The sequence below is a fragment of the Lagopus muta genome, chromosome 6, assembly GCF_023343835.1.
Source record: "Lagopus muta isolate bLagMut1 chromosome 6, bLagMut1 primary, whole genome shotgun sequence".
Taxonomy (NCBI): domain Eukaryota; kingdom Metazoa; phylum Chordata; class Aves; order Galliformes; family Phasianidae; genus Lagopus; species Lagopus muta.
In genome coordinates this window covers 3,161,036-3,184,347 of record NC_064438.1, presented here as the reverse complement: position 1 = coordinate 3,184,347, position 23,312 = coordinate 3,161,036, and the positions used below count along the sequence as shown (strand labels likewise).

The 23,312-nt window shown below is 38.4% G+C and overlaps 1 protein-coding gene across 4 annotated transcripts in view; it reads left to right on the top strand.

The window, feature by feature from the left end:
* The window catches only part of ANO3 (anoctamin 3), a 200,988-nt gene that overhangs the window by 20,586 nt on the left and 157,090 nt on the right, over nt 1-23,312 (top strand). The window contains exon 1 of one of the 4 annotated variants that reach the window (XM_048948253.1): nt 17,024-17,500. The exons of the other annotated variants lie outside the window; for them this stretch is intronic. Within the exon in view, the coding sequence (XP_048804210.1) occupies nt 17,347-17,500 (154 nt within the window). The 5' untranslated portion in view covers nt 17,024-17,346. Of the gene's footprint in view, nt 1-17,023; nt 17,501-23,312 lie in introns of those variants that run through there. 4 annotated transcript variants of the gene reach the window in all.

The following is a 23,312-nucleotide window of genomic DNA, read 5'->3' as shown; positions in this document are numbered from 1 at the left end:
GTGTGAGCACTTGGTTTTATTGATGCTCTAGTTTAAAATACGCTAAGTCAGAAGCTCCGAGCAATTCTTATGTGGTGAGTTTAAAATAGCTATTTTTTATGTAGATCAAATAAGAAAATTGATACCATGTTCTGTGTCAGCTGCGAAAGAAAATTGTCTTTCTAGTACATGGATTGACTTCTGTTTAGTGCTGTCTCCTTAATACAACTAAAGGCACTCTAAATGGATGCATGACTAGTCTATTAGTAAACAGACTGGTTCAATAATATTTTATGGTACTTAATGACAAAGATAAGGTAAAATTGAACTACTTCTTAACCAATGAAAAGGTTATTTGCTACCTTCTCTTGTAGGAAAACCAAGTCACTCCACACTTTGCAGCTATGCCAGTTTTAAGTGCTCTAATTCAGATGAAGACACCCTTTAGAAAGGTTTCAAGGAATAGTGAACCACAGTAAAACAGTGCTGTCGAGCAGCATGTTGAACGTGAAATATTTTGCTTATCATTATGTAGGCCTTCATGTTCTGTTGGATTATACTTAACATTAAGTTAAAAGATCTGGAAAGATTGCAGTTCTCTTATTTCTCATTGCTTCAGTAGATTTCATCTGGCATACTTTTCCACTGTTGTCATCTTTCCATGACAAACAGTTTACCAATTTATCTTTATTTCTGCATTAAAACCCAAAAGTTCTATAGCTGCATCCTTTAATGTTTAGAGATAAATTCTGGAATAAATTCAGGGATAAACTTACCATGCAGTACATACCATGTGGTAGAGCATGTGTTAAGGCAAAACAAAATAAACATGCACAGAACCAATCTATATAGAAAGTAAGCATAAGCTTCAAGATGCAAGTTGATCAGACAAACGTGCATCTAGGATACACTGAACTTATTTAATGAACTATAGTTTTCTCTCTCATTAGGAATGATTGCTGGAAGGCTGTATGTCAAGCCAGCATGAGGCAAGTGTAATTATGCCCCCGTAATTATGTAATACTGTATAATATATAACTGTATAATAATATAATATGACTATATAATACTGTATATAAATATATATTATAAATAATATAATACTATATAATACTATACTCCCCATAATACTGTGAGCAAATAAGGCAAATTCTTCTGGAGAAAATGAGGGAATTCAGTGAACTGTAACTAATGTGCCATAAACAGATACTACTTGATGGAAGGAGCAAATCCAGTACAAATGGCCAGAGATGTTGCTCTGGGTATGCTTGCTATTATTACCTACTGTTATTGATACAGCTTTGTAGATTATAGGGAGTTGGTTTTTTTTGAATACTAGAGGGCAGATGGGTTTAACTGGTAAGTTAGAACTACAATAGCCACTGATATAAATGAGAAGGGGATTTATTTTCTGTAATGTGTGTTTTTGTGTACTCTTCCAATCTGAACAAAACTAGTAGATGTGTTGATGACAACTTGTCTTAGCTTTTTATTTTGAGGAGTCATAACTGAAGGTATTCCAGCTTGCACATGCAGCTGGAATCTGTACTTGAAAATCTGCTCATGAATGTAACCTTATTCAGCTGTCCTTGGAACTCTTTCTTTGATCTGTTTTCCTCTTAAAAATGAAATTAGTCTATTAATCTTTTATGTTGCAGTAAGTAGGGCTCTGAAGAGTTCTGCCTGATAATGACAATAACTGACTTAGCTGATAAACTCATAAAAAAAAAAATTCTGATGAGTCCTTGCACTTTACAGGTAAAATGTAGTGAATAATAAATTTCGGGTCAGCTCTCACTGATTGGTGCATGCTGTAGCAGCCCATCTGATATTATATTTTGATGCTGTGATGTGAAGCTTTCTCTATGGATTCATCTGGTGACTGTTCAGTCAATGCTATGAATGTCATCTCATCATCTGGTTTTGTTTATTCCTATATCTAGAACAGTGTTCTGCGGTTTCTGCCTAGTGAGATGCTGCCTTGCATTTCTCTACTTTGCATGTCTCAGTGTTGACTAACTTAACATGGTATTCATATGTGCTGTAGATAGTGCAGTGAGATGACATACCAGTGACACACAAGAGCAGGTAACAAAGTGGTCTTTGGTGTAAATGCATCCTTGCATGGGGAAATGCATGCTGGGAAGTATAGGTAATGTTTATAGCCAAAATAACAGTCAAACTAAACACCATTGGTAAAAACTTCTGTGAATTCTAAAGCTATTTAAGCTTTTATTTTGAAAATATCTCAATTCTTCAGCACTTAAATCTCTCTCTGCTGAGACTTGATAGGCGTACACTCTTCTTTATGCCTCCACACCATCTTTGATGCAAAAAACAAACAAACAAAAGCAAGAATATTTTATTTTAGAAAACCAAAATAATAATTTCTGAGCAAACTCACGTGTATGGTGTTGTATGGCTGATGTTACATTCCAGGTGCTCCCATATTGTCTAGTTCTTACTGACAGCTGGTTATCCACTCAGTCCTGAAAAGCCATTTTACTGGTGTGCATGCCAGTAGGATACAGCAAGGCAGAAAGTAGCTTGTGTGATGGTTTAGCCTCAGACTGAGATGATTTTGACTCGTGTTAAAGAGGCTTAGGAATTTCAGAACGTTTTTTCCTTTAGCAAGAGCATTGAACCTAGGAATTGACAGCCCTCTCAAACCTGAATCTGTGATAATAGGGTTTTATCAGTCCCTTCTTCATTAGGCTTCTACTGTATGACTTCCTCCTTGTAATACATAAGAAAATTGGTTTCTGTCTCTGCAGACCTCCACTGTGCTCATTCTGGTTTTATTTTTGCTTTTTATCTAACTACAAGAATGGGGTTATTTTTGCAATTAATCCAGTAACTAAAAATTCATGAATTGCTACAGAAAGAGTAGCCACTATCTGTTTTTTGTCTTCCAGTGCCAACTAAGCAAGTTGAGGGGGTGAGGAGTGGGACAGCTTATGAGGTATAGTATAGGTTAAGTGTAAGTGGCTCTTACGAAATCTCTTCTGGTTTACTTTGAGCCCACATACCTACAGGTCAGAAATTTGAAGGAGATAGCATCAGTGTCAGCCCCTTTCATGGGCTTCAGGTTAAATTATGAATGAATGCTGGTGAAGAGCAGAGTGAGAGTAGGACAAGAAGTAATTCACATAAAATCTAGTAGGAAAATGGTGGAACGAGCAAGAGAACAAGTGCCTCTAAAATAAGGTTTATTGGACATTTGAAGTAGGATTATGCAAGCCATACAACATCTCTTCTTGCATAATGTACAGGTTCTGAAAATAATGCCTCCTGTTTATTACCGTGGGAACCATAATGGCTGCAAGGAGGATAGTAATGCTACCTGATAGAGCATATGTTCAGGTACAACGTAGTCACCACCACTGGCTATGTATTTCAACCAGCAGATGTGATCCCTCTTTGCCACTGTTGAAACATGCCACCCACCACCTCACTGTGCTCACATCCACTGTTTGGATGTGGCTCTCTATATGTTCAGCAAGTGTTAGTAAATGTCAAGGATTACTTTTTTTTTTTCCAAATAGAGTTCAGTGACACTTCTTCATCCACACTTCCATTTTGGAGTCTGTTTTATCCAATCACTCTCTCCACTGCTATCTGTTGCACAGCAACAAAATGCAATAGAACATTGGTAGGAAGGTTTCACCCCTACTGCCATCCCACCAACACTCACCTCTGACATAATGGGCCTACAGAATTAAATAGGATGCCTTGCGTTCAGAGCACCCCTTGTACGTTGGGAAGTAAATAATGGAAGCATAGTTCAGAGCTCACCTCAACTACAAGTAGGGGATTTAGTGAAAGCACAGCTCCCTCTCTTGACTTTCATGATACGCTGCAGAATGTCTTGTGCTGGAAAAAATCCTATAAAAGTGCTTCCACATGATTATTTTTGGATGTTGGCAGTGATGCTGAGGGAAGATGCAGACATCTGACTGTAATCCTGGTTTGTCACTGGAGCTTGAAACAAAAGCAGATGGGCTCAATTACATTCCTTTGTGCATACCAACTGCGAAGAGCAATTGGCTATGCTTCAGGAAAGAGAATTACACTGAGACAATTTCAGGCTATTTCTTATTCTCTCTGTTGTGTTTTTAGGCAAATCTCATGCTGCTCTATTTAAAATGTCCTGAGCTGCAGGTTTGAATACAGTAGATCAAATGACATGTATAGCTTCTGAGTGTGCTAGGCAGAGCTACCTTACCTGGTTTTCCCATCTCAAGTAGCATACCTTCTAAGGCAGTTAAACACAAGTGAGAAAGCACTTGAAGAAGAAACTCAAAGCACTTATCAGCTACTGATCACTGGGATGGAGGCGTATTTGGAAGGAGGAAAAGCTCAAAACTCATTTATTTGAAATGCTGATACAAGTGTGATATTTTTCTATTATTGTATATTTAGATCAATAGGAAAAAACATTTCCTCATCCATTAATGGGCTGTAAGATGTTATTCCTAAATACCTGCCCAGCCCTTAATAAAACAAGACTATGGTTTGTGTTTTGCTACAGAAATTGGAATTCTAAAGGGAGGACTTCTGCTGGCTTCCAATAATACTACTTAAGTGTTTTAGTACCTGAAGTGATTTAGGGCATGGACTGTATTACTGATTCCTAGTTTCTTCAGTGCTTCAAATCAAGGCACGAAGGAAGTGCAGGTTGTTGGAACCAACAAATAACCACATTCAGTTCAAGTCTGTATGCTATCATTAGAGCTGTGTTTGTTGCGTGATATTCTATAGAACTTGGCATCCAATAGAAATGCCACTATTGTGATGGAAGCGATTTCATCTCTTAGTGACTTGACTTTCCTTTCCTTACTTTGTGCTTTCTTATTTTAAACAAAATTCCAATCTCTGTCTAATGTTCCTGTATGGAAACACAACAAGGTCCTTGTATCTCAAGGTGGTTGTGTGAATTCAGCACTAAAGAAGAGAAGTGATGAGATGGATGCACAGGAAGACTATTTGTGTGTATGCTTGCCTGTTTTCCTTTAAATATTCCTGGTTTAATCAAACTGAAAAGAACTTGCTACAAAAGCAGAGCCATTATTTCATGTTTGTTTTACTGCTTCTTGACTATTGTGGGGAAGAAAATTTCACAGATCAAAAACCATCTTCCTTTTATAAAGATACTAAAAAAAGAGATTATTGTCTTAGGAAGAACTATAAGAATGTAGCAAATAAACACACTCATGAGAGTTATGAGTAGTTTCATTAGTTCCATTGTATTTTGTATAAAGCATACTTGAGCACTCCTAAAGCAAATCTGAAAGAAGCCATCTCCTTAAGCCAGGAATCCTTTTTTGCTGCAGTGCAATTCCTTTTTAAGATGAGAGGGAGTGCAGGCAGGATGCTTGCAGTGAATTGTGTGAAATGCCACTGGGTTGAAGTAATGTGCAAAGAAAAAATGAATTTCTGTAAGTTCTGTATTCAATGGCAACATATACAACACATTTTGCTCTCAGGTCTGTGGCTGCTGTGTGGTTCATCTTAGCTATTTATGAGGTAATTATGTTCAGCCTCGAGTGCGTAAAGCAACAAATTACTCCCATGGCTCAGATAACTGTTTTGCTGCAGTTTAGCTGTCCTGTGCATAGAGTGCTTGCTATCTAGAGTCGTATGTTTTCTTTGTCAGATGGTTTTATGACCACATAGTAAACAGGTTGTACAGTTGCTCACAAAACCCCAGCTGAAGAACTCAATTCATGCATAACTGATTCTGCTCTGTGTTTGTGGCCTTGATTGCTGTGGCATGACTGAAGTGGGAGCACCCAGGGAAAGGAAAGCACTTAAGTACAGAGCTTGTGGAATCTATCTCCAGCTGTCTGGATGTGGCTTTGGGCATTCTGCTTGAGGTGATCCTGATTGAACAGGGCACTGGATAAGATGATCCCCAGAGTGCCCTTCAGGTTAAATTTTTGATTTACTGAAAGCTCCCCAAGTACAGGGACGCTGTCAAGAGCTGTTTCACTCCAAGTGCTTCAAGCACTCACATGCTCACTTATTTGAGGTGCTGGTGAAGTCCAAAAAAGGGCAACGAGGCTTGTGAAAGGCTTAGAGAATATGCCCTATGACTGAAGAAACTGGGGCTGTTCAGTCTGGAGAAAAGGAGGCTGAGGGGAGACCTTATTGCTCGCTTCCAATATCTGAAAGGTGCTCACAGTGAGAGTGGTGTTGGTCTCTTGTTTGCAAAGCACTCTCTAAGCAGAATATGTTTATGTTCTTGTTGAAACTACTAATATTGTCTTGTAAGGACCAAGTGCTTAGTTTGTCTTGAAGTGTACTACTACTTTTCCATGGAACTCTCAAGTCCTACTTCACTAACACATAAATATTTTACCATAGGCAATTTGTATTTAAGAGGATAAGAACAGCAGTAAACTGAAACAAGACTGATAAGCAGTACTTAAACGGGGGGAAAAAAAAAAACACCCCTCGTGTATATACCCTCGAGGAGCAGCATTTGTGTTATAATGTAGATGACTATGGTAGAAAAAAACAAGTTGTTTCACTATTCATTTTATGTCAAAATAGTGTGAATGATACCTCTTCCTCTTGGTCCAGTTGTGATGTCTATAGTTGAGGTGTCAAAGTCTAATGTAAAATGCTAGTAGGCTCTGTGAAGCAACACTTGTTTGTGTTGTGTGATCTAACAGAACCTCCAGAAATACTTTAAATGTATCAGATGTATTTTCATTGCATGTTTAATGAAGACAGAAAATTATTAGCAGTTATTTTCTACTTGCAATGCAAAGAGAATTCATGAGAAGAGTGATTATGAGAAAAGGGTAAGGGGTGCTTTAAAAAAAGGTCAAAAAAGGTCATAGTGAATGAGAGGTGAGGAGGAGAACTTGGTTAAACCAAACTCTTAAATGCTGTCAGATGTGCTGAGTAAATGAGTGCAACGGAGTACATCTGTCACAAGTATAGCAGCATGCCTATTCAAAAGAAAATGGAATCATGCTGGGTTGCTTATTGTCACTTTTATGAAAGCAATGGAGGGAGATATCTTGAATATTACTGGAATGGTGCCTGGATCTGCTGATGCAGGGAATGTACTGTGTAAGAAATCATACAGAGTGTGATGTCATGCTGATATGGGTATCATGGAGAAAAGCAGAGCATGAGTATTGTAAAGTAGTTTATATAATGAGTGAGGCGTGAAAACCAGGCATTTAAGTGTGATGAATAAGTCTTTTTAGTAAACCTAAAACAGGCACAAATGAAAATAGTATGTGATGTAAATAAGACCCTCTTTCTGCATTTTTCTGTGCTTATATTACAGCAGGAAATGATGAAGGCAAAATGAAACTGTTGAGATGGAAAAAAAAAAAAAATCCCATCTACAGAGTAAAAGAAATTAGTAGGAATGGCTTTCAGTTGTGTTTGTTTTTTTTTTTTTTTCTTTGAGAAATCTGAGTACAATTTGAGCATCAAACCTTCAACTTCAACACTCAGTGCTTTTACTTAACTTTCTACAATTTTATAACAATGGCTTTTTCAAGAGAGTGGTTTGGGTGTTTTGAAATGAGTCACCAGTGTAGATTGTGGCTGTTATGAGGAGCCAGAAATCAGGCATTCCTCAGCTGTCAATCAATTTCTTAGATTTCTTACCTGGCAGCATATTGTTAAGTGTCTTAATTCACTGATTAAAAAATGTACCAGTATTTTTCTACATAAAGGTCTTGATAATCAAATATTTGAGAAAATGTAATGTTAAGGGCCTACTGTAATAGATTTAGTCAACAAAGTTCTGTCTCTCATAGATGTCAATGCAGTAATCAGTAGCATTAAATGTTAATGGCCACATAGCCAGTAACCTCTGTGATACAAGTCGATCACTTTCCTGTAGGGTGAGCCAGGATAATTTGTTGGCACTGATATTAGAAATACTATTGACAGTTTCAGTGTGAAATTATGACTGTTTTATAGATTCAAAGGAATTGTAAGTGATAAGCTATTCAAATAATTAGTTGATAATCCCCAAACCTTAAGTTCAAGTTTAGAAGGTGGAGTTCTGCCTTCTAATGTTTTCTTTTTGAGAGATCTCAGGCTTGCTGCTAAAAACTGTGTAGTGTTTAAAGGGTTTATTCTGACAAAAAAATATCTGTAAACATAATGATGAAATATGAAGAATTGAAACTTTTAAAAAAGGAGATAAAATAATAAGGATAAATTAAAAAACAAATCTCAAATTTCATATGTACAGGGAAAGGTTGGAGAAGGAAGGGAAGCTGCGCAATAACCTTGGTTTTGATTGCTCAGATATGTAGAAGAAACAACCATTCCAGCCTTGCATTATGACTGACATTTGCAATATTCTATGTGGTTTGTATGCCTCAGCAATGAAGGTCTGTTCTAATTATGGAAAATCTGGTAGGTTGATCTCATCTTATTTTATTTTCAGGAATAAACAGTAAGAAGTTCTTAAGAATTCTGGTTTTTGTATACTTTCAGTGTATCATTGCAATGAAAGTTGATATTCAACATAATGCAGTCTCTAATATGCTGCAAAATCTCAGGTTTTTTTAAAAAGGGAGGTGTTCATTAACTTCCAGGAGAGCTGTGGGCTCAGGATGCTCTATGATTGCTTGGGCAGACAACAAATGCCCCTCTTCCTCCTTTTCCTCTGTTTTATTGGTGAGCATGACACTGCACAGTATGGAACGTCCCTTTCAGACAGACTGGGTGAGCTTTTTCCATCACAGCTCCCTGTGCACTGCGCTCTGCTAACTGGCAGGATAGCAGTAGGAAAGCTCTTGGCTCTGTAGGACTGCTGCTCTGCAACAACTGAAACATCAGCATGTTATCACAACTGCTTTGAACGAAAAATAAACATGGCTTCGTGCAAGCTTGTAAGAAGAAAATCAACCTTATTCCAGCCAAAATCAGTGACAGAACACATGCTTTTTCTTTCTTGGTTATGTTGGGAAATAATCCAAGTAATGTTTGTCAGGACGGTATCTCTGATAAAAGCAGAATTTATTCGCGATTGCAATGGCGGCGTCCCGCAAGCAGCAGCGTGCCTATGGACACAACATGACAGCCTTCAGACCCTGTCTTCTCCCCCTTGCTTCCCCCCTCCCCTGTTTCCCCACTGGCTGGGTACTCCAGGTTCACAATCTTATCAGAAGGTTTACATTTGCTATTTACTTGTTAATTTATGTTATCTGGTGCCAGTCAGTAGCCATCCTGTTGTTTCCAAGATGTCTCGGTGCTCTCCTTGTCCTACTGATATGGTGATTTTCTTTAAAGTCATCATCGTTAAACAAAGAGCACTGGGGGGCATGCCATGGCTTGTTCTCTGGTTTGTTCTCGTGCAGGATATTCTTGCAGTGTGTAATGACAAAATATACATATATACAGAGTGTGCGTTCCTGGGAAGGTTCGTCTATACGATAAGTGATGTAAACTTATCAGAGATCTACCCCAAGTTAAGTAGAAGGACTCCCAAAAAGAACTATGATGGCGGAGATCATGAAATAAAAATAATATACAATTCTAATGCAGAAACATTTGTTTCCCACAGTTAGAATCATAGAGTACATGAAGTTGCAGGAACTACACTGATTGCTTCTGAGTACATGAAGTATAACACGAAAAACACGCAATTTATGATGATAACTGAGGATTACTTCACTAATTTTCATTTTTAAGTAATTCAGAAAAAAAAGGTTTATCCCAGCTTCTTTGGACACTGAGGAGAAGAGGTGCAACCAGTAGTAGTTAGATTTTGCCCTATTAGGGTCCCTGTTATTGAACAGGAAACTACCACAGGTTACACCAAGACTTTGAGAGAAATTATCAATGATATGCTCAAAAACTGGATTTTTGGTGCTTGGAATACTTACTAGTGACCTGAAATCCAAGGACAAAACATGTTGGAAACACCTCATTGATAAGGAGGAAAAAAATCATTTCCCATTGTGTGACCAGCCAACGGATAAATGGGAATCGGGATGAAGGTAATCGAAGGATAACTTCCAGCTGCTAATGTGATGGAGCTGTGAAAAGTACTGGTGAGACTTCAGAGGTTCTCAGGCGAGGCCTTTCTGTCGGTGTCAGCGAAGTGTCAATGCCGTGTGAAGCGAAGTGTTAACAGCTTAAGGCCATTCACTACCTGGTTTACATACTGTGTTACATCCTGCCTACAGATATCTGAAATAAAAGAATGCAAAAAGGTGCTGAATTAAGGGAGTAAAATAAATATGAAATCCAAGAAGCTGACTAATTTAGGTTGGTAAAATATATTATTTTGCAGGCCGACTTGCTTGCATACATAGAACAAAGCTAGCTTTTCTCTCTCCTGTGAAGAAAGACTAGTGCCACAAGATGAAATCTAAAACTCTTCATCATATCATTTAGAAGCCTCTTCTCTACTCTTGTATTTTCAAGTAGCTGAACAACCTTCCTTATGGGACTAAAAGCAGAATAGAAAATTATGTAAAAGAGAGGTAGGTAACTTTATGGCAACGATGGTCCAGGTGAACATCTGGAGAATACTTTATTTGAAAATGCATCTCTAAAATTTTAAGTAGTGAAAGGATCAGGCAGAATCTTGGGAATTATTTAAGTACTGGAGTCACTTCTGAAACCGAAACTCTCATTTCTTAGACGCTGGATATGATTTTGAAGTCTTTCTGTTTCAGGTCTCTGATTGCCTTGGAGACTGAAGTCATTGACTGGGAGTCAGCTAGGTCAGCTAATGCAAAATGCCTTGGGCAGTTTTCAGTAAATAGGAGAAAATTCAAAGAGTTAGACTTGTAATTCTCTCCTGAACTCTTCAGTCCTGCTTTGAAAGCTTTTTCCTTTCTCATTCAAATTAACTTAGGCCATACCATTTTCCCCCCCTCCCAGCTTTATAACTTTTTTCTTCCCTTTGGCTGACTTCTCTCAGTCGAGAAGAATGCTCAGTTCCCTGCAGTATCACTGAAGGTAGTTCACTCAGTCTATTTGTAGGTCTTTCCATTTCCTGAAGTGTTTACCTTTTCATCCTCATTTTCTGAAGACATGATTGTCTTAAGAACGTATCTTGTATTTCCTTTATTAAACAAAAGTCTCAGATCATCAAGTTCCAACTCTGCTTCACTATTGGTTTGTATCCAAGGCATTTCTCCTCTGGTAAATTAGCTAGTTTATCTTATGACGACAACAACAACAAAAAAATGATTATAGGGAGAAATAGGAGGGTTGTTTCTTGATTAAAGCCTACCTCCAAGCTCTGGCTCAGTTTTTTTTCAGTAATCCATTTTTTAGTACTCTCTTCTACAAAATGTGCTGTATGTTAATATTCTGTTCAGTGAATGTGAATGGAGGAATATGATCTGATCTTGCAGCGTGGGATCTGTGGCTGCAGTCAAAGGGAAGCTTGTCAAAACCAGAGGGCATAATGAGAAAGTGAAGAGGTGGTTCAATCTTTACCTTCCACTTCCAGAGAGCCGCCTTATTGTAATTCTCAACGTTGATATTAAAAAAAACACCTGTGTTTGGGCAGAAGAGAACTGAAAGTAATTGGGTCTCACTGTTGCTTTGAAGATTTGGGTACAAATGTCTGTGTCTGTAACTATCCAGCTCTTGCTGCCTATCCTTGCTGCTGGGCTATTTCTTCATGCTGAGAGGGAGGACACCAAACCTAGGGAAACCTGGAGACACTCAGGTCCCTCACTCCTTTTCAGGATAAAATTCTCTGCTGAAGCTGCAGCTCTGCTGTAGGCTCTGGAAGTGCCCAGACCTACTCTCCAAGTTTGTGCATAGTCCAGCAGTGTTCCACAGCTCTGCTTGCATCCTGCTTCTCAGGGGGAATATCCATCACAAGAGGAGGCTGCAGACAGGCAATGGAATGGCAGTTAGATAAGTGCTGCAACAAAATGAATTCTGGTAATATTTAAAACACTTGCTATAAAATTTCCTACTGTAAGTTTTGGAGTAGGAAGTTCTGCAAAGCAGCTTTTGACTTTTTTAGTTTTCTCGAGGTTGATTTAATTCAGAAACAGCATCAGTCCTATGTTGTTGAAAACAAATCCACTGCAATTTGCAGTCTCACCTGTCTTCCAGACTATGTATGTCTAGCCTTGACAAGCCTTTGACCAAACAGTTTTGATAACTTGCCATTTTTTCCCTTTTATGCAGTCTATGTGCCTCACTGGTCTGCTGCAAGTGAATGTGCAGGAGTTACCTTATCCAAAAGTCTTTACCTTAACTAAAACATTTCACCCCTTGTGACTAAGTCTCATAGAACCATAGCCAAAAGCTATTTGAGCTGTAAGAATTGGCCTTTTATCCTGCTAACAAACAGCTAATTTTGTGGTTTTACAAGAGTAGATGCTTGCCCTTTTCTTTACACAAGGCATGGTATTTGTTAGTGGAATTACAGAATAATGCTATGTTCAGTTAAATAAGCAGTTGTTCAGAGAAAGGACTGAACAAGACTGCTGTTGGGAAACTGTTCTATTATTTATTTTGTACTTGGATTTCCAGTAAGATTTTGACAGTGAAGGCAGCCAGGAAAATGAACTGAAAGAAAAAAAGCAAAATAAAAATGAAATTGCTGGCATTGCAATAGCTTTTTCAACACAATGTCTATAATGGGTGGGAGGGGAAATATGGAAAGCTGCTCTTCTTCCACCTTGGGACTTGCAAGGAAGTTGCTGTAATGCCAGGCTTGACTCTGACATTTACTTTTGGTTAGTGGAGAAACTGCAAGCAGTGATAGAAAGAGCTGAGTCACGAAATCGCATGGACATGTTCCCCCCAGAATTCAGGTGGGCATATTCTCAGCCTTTCTGTTACTAAAGATCATGCCAACTCTGTTCTATATATGCAGTAAAAAAACAAACACAAAAATGAAAGATGTTCTCACTCAGGGTGGATTGCTCTCAGGTGGTTGCAATTTTCTTTCTGTTCAGCAACAAACACGTCCTATTGTGAAGCAAGTCAGACACCTAGTGTCTGGTTCATTTATTTATTGGGTAAATGTGTAATTTGCAGGCTAAGCATGCTCGAGGTATCTGTTTGACTCTGAGGAAAAAAAACTGTGTTTAAGGATGTTACTTAATTCTAGAGAAATAAAAGCTAATTCTGGTAATGTTATAGCAAATGCAAATCAGAGCCTTGCAAAAATATACTGATGTACAGTAAAGCATTGCTTAGAGCAACAGTGTAATTGTAAGGAGACAGTACTGCATTTGACAAAGCGTTATATCTTTTTAAGTAAGCAATAACTGAAAGTGTGAGGATGTGACTTAATTTCTGATTGCTTAAGGAGTATTTAATATCATAATCTTGCATGTCCAGTTTCTTAACAGGTTATTTTTCTAGATTTTTTTATATCCAGGAAGCTCTATGTTTTCTGATATGAATAAATGCAATTTAAGCATATATTAAACTGCTTTCAAAAAAAATTGGCTGTATGGATCTTTGAAAGTAACAAACGAAACATAGAAATAAGAATTAAAAAGTCCCCTATAATAGATTACACTGAAAGAGCATTCCTGATTCCTTGCTTTGATTCTAAGGAAATATTACTAGATCTGAAGAAACTTGCTGAATGTAATCTTTTAGTACTGAAGCCTCTGCCATTGCATCCACTGACTTTAAGAAGGTCTCCATCATTACTAGAAAGGTCTTGTGAGTTGGAGTAGAGTTGCAAAATATAGTTAGTTATGCTAAGAACAATGAGGAGGTGAGATCCTTGTATGTACTTCCTCCCTGGTTAATATGTTTTCTGAGCAGATGCCACACAACAACTTTGTAATATAAGCAAATACAAATTGAATGACAGTAGAAGAGAATGCATTAAACTGCATTACTTGAACATTGTTCTAGGAAGGTGCTATATCTTGCTTCTGTGTTTGAAACTTCTTGGTTTTTCTGTAGTTCAGATGAGCATGATCAGGTTCAAATCAGCACCTCCATTCCTGGGAGTGGGTGCAGTTCTGTCCAAGCTGTGGAGGTCATTACGTGGATCTGCCATCACATGGATGCCTAAGCACTTAGCATTTGGACAAAGGGAGAATCATCACTGTTTCTGAATCACTGTGTACACACTCGCTTCTCTTGTATTAAAAATAAAAATTCTGAGGAGAGCTTTTACTTACAAATGAAGAAACTCATTTTGACAAGCAGCCTCTTCTATTTTTACTTTCTGAGGAAAGATTATTGGTCATTTGGCTCTGAATGATCTCAGTTTCAGTGTCAGAAAGGCTGAATTATGTTATTAGGAATTTAAATATCTCTAAAATAGGGTTAGTAATATATTTTCACATATATTTTACAATATCTAAGTTTTGACGCTTCAGTGAGATGTGAAGCTTGACATCTTAAATGTCTAATGACTAGATTAATTAGGAAAAAATAATTATGGAGCAATAATTGTGGACCAACTTCATTAAGTCAAATTGTTTAGGTAGTTGGGAGGAACAAGATCTGGTGCTTTTGAACCTTCATAAGCTTGGTGCTTATGTGAATGTCTTTAAGTACGTTTAGGCTCTGAAAATGACTTATGTTCCTATGATACTTGCGAAGATGGTTCAGATATCTTGACGAAAGTGATGTTTTGATCGAAGTAGGAAGAAATAGCAAAATCTCCTGACAAGTAAAAAGTATTAAAACAAAATAGTTGAGGTTTCCAGATTTGCTGTCCGTGGTTGGTGTTGAGAGACTATCAAGGATATCAAGGATAGAAAATGTAGAGGTTCCAAACCATACAGGGCCTCAGCTGCTTGTGGCTGGCTCAACTCTGCAGGGTCACAGTGGGTGAGGGGTTGGGCCCTACCCCTTGGTTTTGCTTGAAGCATCATATCTATAGGCATTTAATACTACCTTCCAGGTCTTCCACTGGCAATGGAAAAGAGAGAAAATGGTTTATCATATTTCACTAGTAGGAAATTTCAATATGTACAGGAGTTAAATAACTTGACTGTGATATATTGTCATACTTTATTGTTTTAAAAGATTATCCTTACCAGTGGAGTTAATTGGTGTTTCAGGTTTTCTACAAATACTTTATGATGCTTTAATGGAGTAGATCAGGTTGGGGTTTTTTAAATTGCCAAAGAACAGTACTCACTCATATATGTTAAATACATAAAAAAAAAAAGCTTGTACACACTAAAAATAAATAAAAGGACTACTCAAATCCTAATAGGCTCTAGGCTGATTAATGTATTCAGCTGCATGATAGTTCTGTAGGAAACTATGCAGCAATAATAAAAAGATGCTAAGATGCTTCACGTTGATTTTAAGGTCAGTAGAGAAACTTAAAAGCTTCAGGCAAGGATCTGTGCAGGAGGTGAAATTGCTCACACATCCAGGAAAAATCACAAGTACCCAGCCAAGAACAGTATGAAGTTCTAAAGATAAGCAGTTTCAGAAAAGCAGATCTCCCTTTGTGCATTCATGATGCATAGTCATCAGAAGAACAAGGTTTTGCTTCCTTTAAAGTCTTAATGTGCTAGATTGAAGAGTGACAACCATGTGAAGTATCAACTCCTGCGTATTTAGCAATTGGGAAGAGCAATTTAAGACATGGAATTTGGTTGGGTTATATCAAAAAGTTTCTTAGCTCCTGTAAATATTCAGCTGTGTAACACCCAGCATTTTTGTTTAAGAGAATTTTCTTCTAAAGGCAAAATTACACAACTTCAAACATCAGTAATGGCAGAAGTATTTTTTTTTTTTTTATGTAAAAGAGGAACTGAAATAGAATACTATTAAAATGATGCAGTGCAACTCTGTCTTGCTAACTTTGCTTTTGCCTTTCTTGGCATGACTTGTGCTGAATTTGCTTTCCAAAGCAACACTTGCTTGCTTGTTCTGCCTGTTATATAACTATTTCATAAGTTTAAGTAACTGTGATTCTCTTACCAACCTCTCTTCTTCTCACTTTGGATGTGCAATAATTGGAGTAGAAGGAAAAAGCCAACTGCCCCAAATGGCTTTTGTCCTCCCTGTAAGCCTCTGCTGTGACTGATGCATTTTTTTCAGTCCCACTTCCATGTTAGACTCATGAAATCATTAAGGTTGGGAAAGACCACTAAGGTCATCTCATCCAACCATCAAAGTGCTGCTGTGCTTACTAGTCCTAGTATTTCCCTTGCTTTGATCAACCCACCTGTTCAAAACCCTATTTCATATTCCCTAAAAGGGAGGCAATGTCCCATAGGCACTTTGCTTCCCAGCAGGTTGCATTGAAGGAGGAATGCATTCTAACTGCTCCCAGGCTGTGCAGGGATCAGAGGGCACCTATGAGGGCTTGTGTTAAATGGCACTGTGGTGAGCCAGAGTGGCCCTGGCAATTCTTCTGTACTGAGCTGAGTCTGGAGGTATGGGATTTGTCCTCTTGGTATAGGACGATGGACTGCTTATTAATGAGAGCCTGCTTAGAGCTCATCAGGGATGCATAAGTTTTCATGCGTGTACTTCTCTTTCCGACTGTAGGCAGCTAACAGGTGACATGTCATTGATAGCTGCCCTTTCCTGAGTCAGACTTGGGCATTTTCCCAGCAAGTCTCCCCTGTGGCACGCTTGGACAGATGCTCTGGGCAAGCAGAGGAGGGAGGAAGGGGAGTGGTACATGCTGCTCTCAACTCTGGAGTTACTGCTTTAAAGGGGGAGAGGGGGGGAGGGAGGAAGGATTTCAAAAGGGGGAAAAAAAAAAAGAAAAAAAAAAAACAGCAAAAATCAAATGTTTCAAGGATGGGGACCAGTAGTTTCCTTAATATAACTAAAAGTGGTTTCTTTAGGGGGGAAAAAAAAAAATAATCAAGGCTCTAAAGTATGGAACAGAGAAACCAAGAGCTATTCCTTCCTGTTTTTGAGGAGCAGTGTAACTGTACGTAGCTTACCACACATCCCAGATCGAGACCTGAGCAAGCACCAGGGAAACCCAAGTGTGGCCAGAGGAACTTCCCCAGGCAGCTGCACTTGTTTTCATTGGTATGGCTTAGCCCCTCCCAGCTGGACCAGTGGGGAGCGAGATGGGTGTCAGGCTCCTAAAGTTAGTCCAGAAATTCGTGGAGTTACAGATGTCTCCACTTACCCTTCTTATTTTTGTACGAGTTCTGCAGAAATTCTATTATGCTGTTACTCCAAGAGCAGAAGAACTTTTGAAACTAGTTACCCACCTTAGAGAAGAGCTGCAATGCTTAGCAAATGCTGCAGAGCTGGAAGAGCAGCTTCATGAAAATACGGTTCCTCAGATAAGAGAGTTAAAAGCATTTTGCACTATTATTTTTACTATAGGAAGTTATTTTTTTTCCCCAGACTGCAAGCTTGGGAAAACTGAACTTAAGGTGGCTTCTTTAATTGAGCTTTATTTTAATTTTGGGTTAAACTGAGACTCTTGCAATGTCAGCTGTGATAATTGAACTGGATAAACTTTCTTCGGATGAGAGTGAGAGCAAAAAGGATTCCAAGTCAGATTTTAAGGAAGGCAAATTGAGTGAGTTCTGTGCCGAGTATTGTGGGTTTCAACTTCACTGCTCCCATTCAGCACCAGCTGGTAAGCCTGCATTTATATCAACTGTTTCCTTAGCTCTGTGTCTATTTACTCATATAACATGCTGTGGGTCAAGTGTAAGACTGATGAGAAACGCAGGAGAGGCTTTGCTGTCATGTGTAGGCAAGCCAAAGTCATTTTCCCTGCCAGTGAAGGGAATAACTTACAGTTGATTCTTTAATAATATTTTCAGAGTCTTCTGAGTACTCTAGTGAGAGCTCAAGAGACTGCTACTTTTTCATCATCTGGATGGTGAGCTGTCTGTGTGAGGTACTGTGGCTCTTAAGTCAGGGCAGTCCCAGCAGCTGCATTGGCACGACACATACAAGGTATAGATACAAGCTGTGCCTGCTAGTGCTTAACACCATGCCCTCTTCTTTCCTCTGAGATTTTTCATCGCATCAGGGTTTGTAAAGAGGGAACTGCATGTGTTGCAACACTTTTATAACCAGTGCAATTCGTTTATCGCTTTTGTTTTGTGGTAGGTGTTAATATAGGCTGGAGTAATGATAGATTAGAGATTAGATTAGATAGCAAGAGGAGACACTCCAACATGTCAGCTGAACGAGCACCTTGAACTTCCCTGAGATATCAGTCATGGAAGCATACAGTATGTGGTTGCCTTGAATTTGCTAATGTTACTGTAGCTGACCAGTGCAATCTCACTTATCTCCGTAAAACTTCCTTAAAGTAGCGGATGGTTGCAAATTTAGCTAATGACTTTTAAGAATGGCTACTCTGATTGCCCGTGGGACTACATCATATATTGTGTCTTGAATAGTTCCCAAGGGATATTCTTAGTTTTATTGTGTTTTCATTAGTTTATGACCACTGGAACAAAGGGCAAGCAAGAAAAATGAACAGTATCTTGCACATAAGCAATGCTTTATCCTCTGACAGAACAACTTGCTACTTATGCTCAGCTAAAGTAAATGACTATTTAAATAACTGATGTCTTCAGCAAACATTTTGAAATCTGTGACAAGCTTTTGGAACAGCTCTTATTATTCAGTTCTTAAATAAGAAAATGGGTAGATGGTTGGGATGTCATGATATCTATTCTCTTGCTGGAGTCTTATGCTTTTCCTAATAGATTTTTTTAAATTCTTGTACTGCCTTCAATAAGTGTTATGTTCTTGGTAGAACGACTTCTGGAAGTTTGGCATATCTTTGCTAGCACAGGAATCATGTGTCTGTCTGTACCCTGGGGTGCTGTAACATAATTTGAAGGTTACCACTCCTATCCCAAAGAAGCTGTCTAGAGACTTATGCTTGTGCTAAGTGATGTGCTTAGCTACTTCAACTAAATGTCCAAGTAACCCACTGTAGCCTATCCCGTCAATGAATTGTAAAATGAAATTCCAACCTGAGCAACATACTGTTTGTGAGCCTACAACATTAGATTCTGCAAGAGAGAGACTGGAGAAAAAAAAATAAAATCCTTGTGGGAATCTTCCTTTTGGAAATGTTTTCTTTTTTTGGAGAAAAAAATAAATAAATAGAAAAACACACACACAAGAAAACATTTCTTGCAAGTGCTTATGTTGCAACCAGGAACAGGGCTATTGATCATCTTTGAGTTATGGGTAAATTTTTTTTGTTTTTGCATAGGAAGAATCAGATAAATGTGGATACTTTTATTTTTATAAATGGTGATTTTAAGCAAATGCAACCTGACTTCTGTTTTTCTTCCTTTGCCAGTGTTTGAAGTAGGCAAATTGTTTGTAGCTTCCATTCTTGCATTGGCTTAGCTGAAATCTGAATGAAACAGGGTACACAAGTCCTGTTTGGCTCCCACAGGTCACTTCCTAGAAGGAAATTCTACTTGCTTGATCATAGCCACTGATAAAAAAAAAGAACAGTTCTTGATTGATACTCTTTCTTCAAGAATGGGCTGTTTTTCAAGCAGAAAGAGCTATGAAAACATCTGAACTCAGTGTAAATCTAGAAGAAGGATTGGAATGATGCCCTATTCTGCTGCTCATATTTGCTATGAGAAGTTCTTAATTTAATGTGCTTATTTGTACTAAGATTTTTTTTGTTTCCAAAACAGAATTCAGTATACAGGCATTGTCACTCGAGAAAGCATTTTCCTGTAGTACTGAGGGTTTAATTCTGAACGTAATACTCAACAGTGCAAATGCAGAAAAGTGAACACTCTGGCAATGTTAAGTGGTATCCTGAAATAGTATGATGTTCTACGAATAGGAAATGGAAATGTCTTTAGAAGACCTGATGTCTATTCAGAGTTACTGGGGCATGAAAACATTAACATCATCTTGTTCCTTTTTTAACTGAAGTTGTAGCAATGGGGTATAAATGCTAAATTACTTTCCTATTTCTTTCTTCTTAGGTGGGAAGTGTTATAAGGAAACTTACTGCATGTAGATCAGTCTTTTGTACTGACATCAGTACTAATCCTAGTACCTTTTTATTTGGGGTCTGCAAGTGTGTCAGAATACACTGCAGCAGTAATACACTAGAATATGAACTACAGCACTATTAAACTAATTTTCTGTGTGCCCTGTTTTTTCTGTGCAGGGCACTGTAAAAATATTTGGGGGTTGATCACTTGCAGTGTAATATTAGACAGTTTCAAAAGAGGAAATCTTGAAACACGTGACTGACCTTGTTTTATTCATGGGGCATTTTGTAAATGAATGAGCAGTGTTGGTTCCCATGGTACTCAGGACAGCTGGACTCTGGGTGAGCATTGGAGTGGAGCAGTGATATTTGGAGGCACAGAAGATGATGATGTGGGTTGATGGTTTCTAAAGATGCCAAACAGTCTTGGGAAAGAAATGAAGTTTTTTTTTTTTTTTTCATTTAAACACTGTCTATCCTGTGAAGAATTCTACTTCAATACAGGGTAATGTGAGTGTTAGTGTCACAGCTACAGCAGTTTGTCTTCTTCAGTGGCAAATGAGCATTACTGAAGATAGAGGAACATGGGGCATGAGCTTTTGCATTTGCCATGACACAACATCTTTCAGGACCTGGTGTATTCACTGTTCAGACTCTTTCACAAGAAGCAAAGCTATTCTGAATATTCTATCTGTAAATATTTGCACAGACTCGGAACTTACCACTGACAGATGATGTCCTGTCTCATCTCTCATTATCCTGGAAATGCCCAAGAACATCCAACCTACAATAACGGTCTTTATCTCCTTTTCTGATCCTAAGGAAAAAATGCATTCAAATGCTTCTCCACAGATGTTCTAGAACATTCCTGAAGGTAGCTTTGTTAGTACCAAAATGGCAGTGGCTGAATCTGAGTACGGCACTTGAACTGTCCTGAAAGGAGATGGGTATTCATCAGGTGACTTTAATACTGCAGGTACAGAGAAATCTTCAAGCAAGATTTGACAAATCTTCAGGAAGAAAGAAAAAAAGATTAAAGGCTAGGGGAAGACATTTTTCTGCCCTTCTTGTGATCTCTTCTACCAAACAGCTTTTTTAGGAAGAGATGTGAAAGTCATTTTCCAGAGGAAAATATCTTATTTTTCAGAAGCTATTTTTTACTACTAGTCTGCTTTTTTGTTACAAATATCCCAGATGCTTTATGCAGATATAAAAGGATCAAAACGAGTTATTGAACTCAGAGAGTCTTAAAAGGGTTACATGTGAAAAATGAAGAACGCATTTGTGCATAATTCTCTGGATAATTCAGATGGCACGAGAAAACCACAGCTGAGCTAACAAGGAGCTTAGGGAAAGGGAAGTGGGAGTTACAGGACAGAGATGCTACAACTGAGTAAATGCTTTCAGGTCTTTAATTCATATTTTTGTGCCCAAGACCACCCATGTACTAGGTGCTTATATGTTGTAACAACAATTTTAGCAAAGTTTAAGGGCTAAATAACCATTGAGAGCTGGAAAAGTAGTGGGGAATTATTCAACTTCCCTATAGTTATCTGTCTCACTTTTCCAAGATGCTTCTAAGAGGCAGCAACAGGCTGAACTGAATGCTTGCTGCCATCTCTCTTGGTAACCCACCTAGGCAGCCTCTCACTTCTTTCTGATATCAGCTGAAACTACAATGCAAATTGGTGGATGATTGTCTCTGAATGGAGCATTTCCTTTAATGAAAGGGAAATCACCAACAAGAGCTTTACAGGGTGAAAAGTCCTAAATCTCCAGATTCTTCTTCATTGCAAAGCCCTGTATGAACTTCCTCTCTAAGCCTCTGCACCCCTTGCTTTAATAGATGGCTGTCTTTGCTGAAATTTCAGAGAGATCCTTGGTGAAATTCTGCTAAGCCACTGTCTCCTATTCCTGAAGTTTAAAAGGTGGTTTCTGAATGAGGTTTTTTTTTTCATTCCCTTTGTTTATATTTTGGAAAGTGTTTGTTTGCACTGCAGTGTCTGGAGAACTGATAGATAGCGCAGATAAACCAGAGTCTTCTGCATAAATCACCTCCACCACACCACCTACTTGCCTCAATGACTCACTGTAGGATTACATGGCAAAACCAAGAGAGCAGACACCATAACACAGTGTCTAATAGTGCAATCGAAGGTCACTATCTTGAAATGCACTCTGGATGTAGCTGCAATGCAATGCAGAATCAGAGCTCAAAACACCTAACCAACCCAATTTTTGAAACTACTTAAGTGTCCATGCGAAATGAACAAACCTAACGAACTAATGATTGCACAAAGCTTAGGTACTATTTCTCTGTATCTTTCTTCTTGTCCTGCTGTCCACCAAAAGATCAGGGAATATGGTTTTCCTTCATTTCAAGAAACAACTGAGATCTTGTCAGACCAACACTGGAAGGCCAATATTGAGAAATGACCCTTGAACTTGTTCCACAGCCAGCCAGCACTTAGCTGAAAGCCACAAGGAATTCAGCAGTACAGAGGCTCTATGAGTTATTAGTCTGCTAGCTGTAGTGTAGCAACATGCATTCCATTATTTCTGATGGGCAACAGAATAATTATCCATCCTTCCCAACATGAACTTGATTTCTCACTGTACCTTGGAGGCAGAACTTTTTATGTCCTTGTCGCTAAATAATGTGGTGTTATTTCCCAAGAGAAATGGCTCTCAGTGACTGCAACTGGAGGAAAAACAGGGAAAAAACTGTCCATGTATTCACTTGAAGTGAGATTATAAAGTATATCCTCAGAACTTATAAGTATCAGTCTTTTCTGCCACTCATCCTGAAGATGTACTAGATGTACACCTGGAAGACATTTCTCTTTACCACTGTCCTTTGTGCCAAAAAGTTTGCTTATAACATGCAAAATAAGGCTGTAGCTAATGAGTAATTGGGAGATCACATAGAGGTTGAGTGCACTAAGGCATTCACCTCTGCCCCTGTGAGTCATGATTTTGATCTTCACATAGCTAAAATAAATGTAAACTAAGCTGGATAAACTTAATTTCTCTCAGGGGCATCATTTCTCTTCTGTGCTCTTCCCTCCCCTAATGAGATATTTACTTTCAGTTTGAAGTTGGAGCTCTTGAGTAAAAATACTTATTTTCCAAATTCTCTCAGTAGTAATAGTAGCACATCTACATAAAGAAAGCTGCCCTCATAGCTACTACTAAAACTTTTCATCATTTGAAAGATGAAGTCAATATTTTACGAGACATTAGTCCAAAATCAATAACAAAGGTTAAAGAAAAAGAAATTGGGAACAACAGTCAAGCCTGAGCAATCTTCCTATAGCAGTCTGTATCTCACAGCTACAAAAGTTGACTATAGCAGTGGAGTACTTGTTAGCAGAGTTAAGCTATATGCTTAGTTTTCCCCTTTAAATAAGGACCTTGTTGAGAAACAGGTGTCCAGTAGGCTAAAGCATGC